At 32.2% G+C, this 7425-nt stretch overlaps 2 protein-coding genes across 4 annotated transcripts in view; one reads left to right on the top strand and one right to left on the bottom strand.

Moving 5' to 3' along the window:
• LOC118744576 (leucine-rich repeat-containing G-protein coupled receptor 6-like) overlaps positions 1-7425 on the top strand; it is a 175025-nt gene that overhangs the window by 47998 nt on the left and 119602 nt on the right. The gene's annotated exons all lie outside the window — the stretch shown is intronic.
• LOC118745251 overlaps positions 6808-7425 on the bottom strand; it is a 5047-nt gene continuing 4429 nt past the window's right edge. Inside the window, exon 2 of the mRNA XM_036478778.1 lies at positions 6808-7308. Within this exon, the coding sequence (XP_036334671.1) occupies positions 6808-7308 (501 nt within the window). The remainder of the gene's footprint in view (positions 7309-7425) is intronic.

Raw genomic sequence — 7425 nt, 5'->3', positions numbered from 1 at the left:
GCTACAAAACTGCATACCAACATATTTTCTAAAGATTCTGGTTAAATAGTTTGAAATTTTGGTGAAAATTTGCAGAATTTTTGTAATTTTTGTACAAACTTGAAAATGTAAATTTTTATGGTGTTTGTTGTATTACCAGCTAGGCTTTTACAAAAAAATACGAAACATTAAATAAACTAAAGACAAATAGCCAAAACAGGTTAAAATATCCCACTCCTATTATTTTGTGGACAACTGTATATGGTGTATGTTATACAATAAGGTATAACTTTATAAAAAATTAGTGAAAAAAATTTAAAATTTAAATATTGTATGTACATTCGTAAATAAATTCAAGGAATTGAATTAAAATTGTTTAGTTTTTTATTGGAATCATGTCAGTGCGGGGAATTTCACCGAAAATCGAGGAATTTCGCGGTGGCAAACAGGGAGAAAGCTAAAATGAGTTGGCATCCCTGACAATAACTATCCCTCCGGGAAGATGAATGAAAGCCATTAAACAGACACTGAAACTCTATTCAACTTAGCGACAATCGCGTAAATTGAGGAGTATTTCAGCGACCATGAGATGGACGGTTCTTATACATATTTAATTGAGGCCATGAGAGCAGAAATAGCCTAACCCAATTTTTTGTTTTTGCTTACCTACCTAAAATGTTTTGAGTTATGCTCTCTTCTCTCACGGCAGAAAAGCGTGAAATGAGCTTCAAAACTCTTGTCAGCATTTTTGTAAAACTAAACTCTATATATATTCAAATTAAAAATTCACTTATTTACTTTTTATATTTTAGTTAAAATTTTTCTTATTGTTTTCTTGTTTTCGTTAATTTCTAGCTTTCCGTCAATGGAGAAGTTCACATTCCACCTAATCCGCTTAAAATTAAGCACTACAAAGTATGTAGGTATGTGGGTGCGCTTTGCATGTCATAGCTTTGAAAGAAGCCACAAGAAATAACATAGAAACATTTAGAAAAAGAAAAAAATTAAAAAAAAAATTACTGTGCGTAGGAAAAAAGTACATGCGAATAAATTCGAAAAACATTTTCAAAAGAAAACCTAAAAGCTTTCTTTTAAATAATTGTGTTAGTTTTTTCTTATTTACGTAAGAAACTTTCAATAAATGACCTATTTTTGTCTATTTTCAGGTATGTCCATACAATTGAAAATTTATGAATTCTGAATGAATTTGTTTGATGCGATGTGTTGTGAGTATAACATTTTAATTAGATATTAGTCGAAAAGTGTAAACCTTAAAAAAAAAATTCACTTGTAGAATAGTGAAGAATTCGCCAATTTTGTTTTTTGAGTTTTACATTAATTTTATACGAAAAGAAATGTTTTTGAGTTAATCGTCCTACATGCTGATTAGTTTGTTTATTGATATCTAAATTTATTATAAACATAAAAGAATACCTGTAGCAATAGCTACATCGCTAACACTGATAAATTATCGATAACAATACCTTTGCCGATGGCAATCGAATGAGGATAGCAATGCCAATAAAAGTATCTATAGCAAAGTCGAAACGAATATCAATAAGGATATCCATATAGTAGCGATGAAGAAATAGATTCTGTTTTTGAATTATCGATAATTATGATGTTCGATTGATTACTATAATCGATTAAGATGATAGTAACAGTGTTCGTAACGACACGAGTTAATAAACTATTGGTCGATTTTAAGTTATACTTAAAACATTTTCCTTAAAAAGTAGCATGGGCGATCTATCTAAAATCAAAGAGTCACGAACATTGCCATACATTTACTTCTTATCTAACAATATATATCATATACTTATTCGATTTTAGCTTTGGTCAAATATTCTCGTCTCAGCTTATTGACTGGTACTTATAGGTCACTGAAAATATACATATTTTTGTACATACGTGTATGTATATTAGGGTGGCCCACTAGTAAGTAGCAATTTTTCCACCGCAGTTACAAAATGTAATAAATTTTAAGATTTCATATTAAGATTTTCTTCAGCTGAACCGATTTGAAAATACCTCCAAAAATCTCATAATTTTGATTAAGTCGATAAAAATGTTAAACCTTTATATGCAGATCATCTAAGCTCTTCTACCATCTGGTGTGATTTGTAAGTAAAAAAAATAATTTTAAAACTAATTTTATTTATGAAAACTCGCGTTTTGGAGATATTTTCAAATCGGCCCAGCTCAAGAAAATCTTAATATGAAATCTTAAAATTTATTACATTTTATAATTCCGGTAGGCACCCTACTATATATACACATATGTATATTTTCAGTGAAATTTTTCTGAAATATTTTAACTATACCGATTTTTTTTGTTGGACGACTGATGCACCCTAATGCCCATATATAATTTTATGTGGCACTTAAACACTTGCCACTTGAGTGAAAATTAAAACTATATTGCGGTATTATCTCACTCACATACCTTTAATAATGGAGGCTTGTAAAATCAAATTCAAACAAAAAATGCACACAAATTCACTCTGATAAGCCAGATATCCACTCCGTATAAAAGAAACCTTAAATAAAAGAAATTGCAATAAAAATTAAAAGTAGCCGCAGACTTTTATTATTTTTACTCGGCTTTTACCCATACAAACAGGAATAGAATAAGCAGAAGCAGAAGCAAAAGCAAAAACAAATATTCCATTTGTTTATTAACATTTTAATGTCGCGCACCATTTGATGGACCGCCATATTACATTCATATAATAAAAACTCCCGGCTACCAAAAAAAAAAAAGGTTGTCAAGCGTTGACATTCACCATTAAAGTATTCGATGAGTTGTAATTAAAAACCAATGCATTGTTTTTATTGCCGCCTTGCACTAAATTTTTTAGTGGACTCTATGTAAGATTTTTAATATAATGGATTTTTGTAGGTGTGCATAAATATCACTGTAGTACTCGTATGTAAATACATAGGAGTATACTACCGTTATAAGTATGTATGTATGCAAGCGTGTGATATGTCATCTCTGTGACAGTTGCACGGCAGCATTTTTCCATTTTCAACTCTATTACTTTTATTGTGCCTTTATTGTGTAGGAAGTGCGGTGGGCCACATTTGTATGTATTCGTGTGCGTAACACTTCAATCAATTCCGCTTAATTGAGTCATTTTAATGCGCGTGTGTTAATGGCTGCGAATAATCGTAAATCTTTTAGTACATTAATCATGTCATCACATTTGCGTTGCATTGGAATAGTAGCGCGGTTATCTATCATTCAAATGAATTGTTTTGAATAGCATTATAGTACGTTGAAAGGATTGCCGCCGATTTTTTTTCATTTGATAAATATTTAAATTGTAATTAGTAAATAACTTAGAATTTATTGTGTTCGTAAATTTAATTACTTCAATTAGTGGAACTATATTACTTTAGTAATGGTACAAAAATAAAATCAAGTGCTACTAGTTAGAGCAGATGGGAGAGTGGTCATGCAGATTTACTCACGCTATTTTCAGCAGATGAGAGGATCATTCGCTTAGTGAGGTTGTAAACCAAGAAGCATAGACAGGGATTATCGCTTTTCGTTTGTCCGAAAGTGCAGGGGGGCAACTTCAAATTTAAAGTGTTAACTGGAGACCCAAAGGCCCTTTTGTCATTGGTGTACTAACCCAATATACATATTTTTCAATACGACATTCCCTTTATTCTTTAAACGACAAGGTATTTTTTGATGAGAGTTAATAAGAATATTGTCTTGATATTTAGTATCGGAACTATTTCTTGCACATTTATTTGCCAAAAGTTCTTCAACGGCTCGGCGCCAGTGGGTCATTCGTAATCAGATACTGCGAGTGCCACATTATACTAAAAAAATAATATTTGCTACCCATTTCGTGTGACATATTTTGTGGCGCTATTCACTAATTTTTCGAATTCAACTTTAAATTGAACCGTCATTTATTGTTACACTAAAGGGATATCTTCACCAGACAAACATGAATGAATAAACTTAGTAGCAGCTTAACAAATCGATATTGCTTTTAGTGATGTGTTACAAACATAGATTCAGCAAAATCTTAAGCAGTTTACAAATTGCTTTAAGGCCTAAAGAGATCGTTTAAAGCATTTAGACTTAAACATCTTCAACAAAAGAAAATATTTCGTACTTCTATTTTAGTTTAAGTCCTTATTTGTTTATTGTGTATATCTATGTGTTTGCTCGTATTCAGTGTGCACTTACATACATATACTTGTATAGTAAGTGTGTCAACGATTTAGTTGGCCTGTCGATTACGAGCAAATCACTTGAAGATGCAAACATTAGCGAAAGCTCAAGAGCAAACATACTTGTGAGCTTACATGTATACATACATACATTTGTATGTATATAAGCAAATGTGTTGATATGTACTCACTTATCTATACATATCTAAGGAATCACACATACAGTCAGCGTCAAAAATAAGAATACCCTGACATTTCTTTAATTATATTTTTCATACCAAATTTTGCTTAATTTTTTTTTTTATAAAATGTATTTCATTTAACAGCAAAACCAATTCCAATTTCATATAGAAATAGGGAAAATTCAAGAAATCACAAAAAATTTCAAACTTTTCAATTTAATTTCTTTGGGTATGCGGTTTTGTAGCCCATTAAATTAGGTATAGTAAAGGGCACGTTTCAAGTCTCTAAACCGTACCGTTGATTTTTGAGATTTTTTTGTCGAGGGTCATATATTTTTATTTGGAAGAAATGCACAAACAAATTTTCATTAATTAACGGGAAATTGAAATTGAAAAAAAATACTCTGTTGAATGGACTATGTTTTTATAAAAAAATATAAATAAATTGATATGGAAAATATAAATAAATAATCATCAAAACGTTTGAGTAGTCATATTTTTGAGGCTGACTGTATTGAGCCCTAACCGCCAAAATAACGTAAGCGACACTTTTTTCAAAATTTTCTTTTTGATGTAGAAATATTCCTAGAGCATCTAGATGCATTTCTGCATCAAAAAGAAAATTTTGAAAAAATGTCGCTTACGTTATTTTGGCGGTTAGGGCTCGGTATGTTTGCCCTACGTTTAGTGCGGGCATAAATATGTAAGCATATATTATGTATATAGAAAAATTTGCTCTCTTGGAGAAAGTATAGCTCTTATATAAAAAATATATGTACATGCATACGTATGTGCTAAGAAAATACAGATATTTACAATATTCCAGCACATTTGCCACACAGATTCTTATACATATACATATGTATATATATTTGCACTAATGTAAGCTTCATCGACTGCACTTACATACTGTATATATATACATATAATATATGGTCATAAGCAATAACAGCTTAAGTCGACTTAAGAAAGAATTGAGTTATATATGCTATCGTATTCTGCAACTACTAACCCATGCGTGTGTGTAATCCCCATCTCGCCAGCTAGGCTATTTAAGAAGTTATAGAAGAAAATATTTTTGTTTCCCCCATAAGGGTAACATTACAAACCAAATGTCTAAAACTTTTTTTCTCGAATTCGGGTTTTCCGACTTAGGCGCTGATTGCTTATGACCACAGAAATATTCCTTTCACTACCGATTCACTTGCGATACTTTGGCAGCTGGTAGCTGATGTTTGCGTCGAAATGGCAATACATATTTTGTATTTGTATTTGTATGTAACAAACATATTTACATATATATTGACTGGCACTTGTTTGCCCACTGAAGCGCTAACAATGAGCTCAACGTCACTTCACTTTGACAAGCAATTCGCTAAAATCATTCCCTAAGCGACTGAAGTGCCATAGCCAAGTACTTTGGAGAAGCTGCCAGCGGCGTTGCCACATTTTATGTTGACTGCAGAAAAGGCTGATGGCCTCAGCTACTGATGGTGTATAACTTTTTATTACTTATTATTATTTAATCGGTAATCTATATAGTGTTTTTTTTTTGGAATCAGATGTTATTTTGACAGTGGCAGCTCTTACTCTCTGGAAGCCTTTTAATTTTGTTAATAATAAGAATAAAAAAACACAATAATTGTCCAAATATGTACTATTATATACATATACAGTGACTCAAACAAATGCCCACGTGTTGTTTTTTTTTTTAATATTCGTAATATTTGTCCAGCTAAATATTTTTTGTTATTTTTATATAAAAATATCGTCTAAGCTTTAATAAAAACCGTGTCAATAACAGCTCCAAACTTTATACAAAATTTAGGAAAGTTCATCAAAATTTAAACTTGTATTCTGAATTTTTAGAAAATTTTTGGGTATGCAGTTTTATAACCCATACAATTTTTAGTCTAAGGAAGTGTAAGTTTCAAACGGCTAAGAATTGCGTTGAGTTTTGAGATTTTTTTTTTGTGGTGATAGGTTTTTGCATTTTTTTCTTTAGTAAAATTTGAAATAGTTAAACTTTGGCGATTTTACTGATCTCTCTGCCTATCAGCTTCAATCGCTATCAAGCGGTCTAGAAGTTGGAAATCAGGATTTGTGCCTACGCAGGTTTTCGGAGATTCCCCAGAAACTATTGAATTCATTTTCTGCAAAAATATAGTCACTCGCATTTCGAACCGGAACGATAGTTTCAACGATCAAGTGCCTTTTGAACTAAAACTTATGAGGAACATGTTTGTCCCTGAGAGTGTCAAAAAGTTATGAATTTTTCATATCACTAATTTGCATTTCCACTACACTTTCATAAAAATTTTACTTACATACATACATATGTGCTTGCTTCGAACATACTCGTACATATATTTAAATATTCACTTAACATTCAATAACCAACAATTTTCAAAGTCTACTCTCCCTCCACACTCCACTATACCCGGCGCGCTTATTCACGATCTTCGATACGCAAAGTTACTGAAAGTCCACCAACATCTACGCCGTCTTTGAAATATGTTATCACTGCTTTTACAAAACCTCGCGGGATTTGCTCCGGCCAAGCGTCTGTGTTAAGCTGCAAATTCTTAAACCAGTATTCACCTTTTGGGAAGGGGCAAAGACCTTCCTCTGGCATATAAGGCAGATCGGTATTTTCCCCGTGAATAAGCGACGGCTGCAGAAAATCGCCGTAATATGCTTTAAAACCCTCACAAATGGCGGTGCGCGGCACACCCAAAGGCAATCGCTTGAACTGCTTATCGCCGGCTGGTGCGTTAAATATTTCTATTTGATATTTAAAGTGATCGCTAGCCATGTCCTCGCCGTATGTCATGGTACCATTAAATAGACGTTGTCGCCCAACGAGTTTTATTTCACAACGATAGATGGTTTCCTTGAAGCCATTAATGCATTCGGCGGCTTCATTTTTCACAGTATATGGTTGATCAGCCTAAAATTAATTCTAGTAAATCATAGTTTTGTTCAGAGAATTTTTCAATATTTACCTTTGATAACACACACAGGTAACAAAGGACGACAATTGCGAACGCAACGTACTTCATGCCGA

The sequence above is a fragment of the Rhagoletis pomonella genome, unplaced genomic scaffold (genome assembly GCF_013731165.1).
Source record: "Rhagoletis pomonella isolate Grant_MI unplaced genomic scaffold, Rhpom_1.0 Rhpom_scaffold_00008, whole genome shotgun sequence".
In the NCBI taxonomy this organism is placed as follows: domain Eukaryota; kingdom Metazoa; phylum Arthropoda; class Insecta; order Diptera; family Tephritidae; genus Rhagoletis; species Rhagoletis pomonella.
This window is presented reverse-complemented; position numbering and strand designations above follow the sequence as displayed.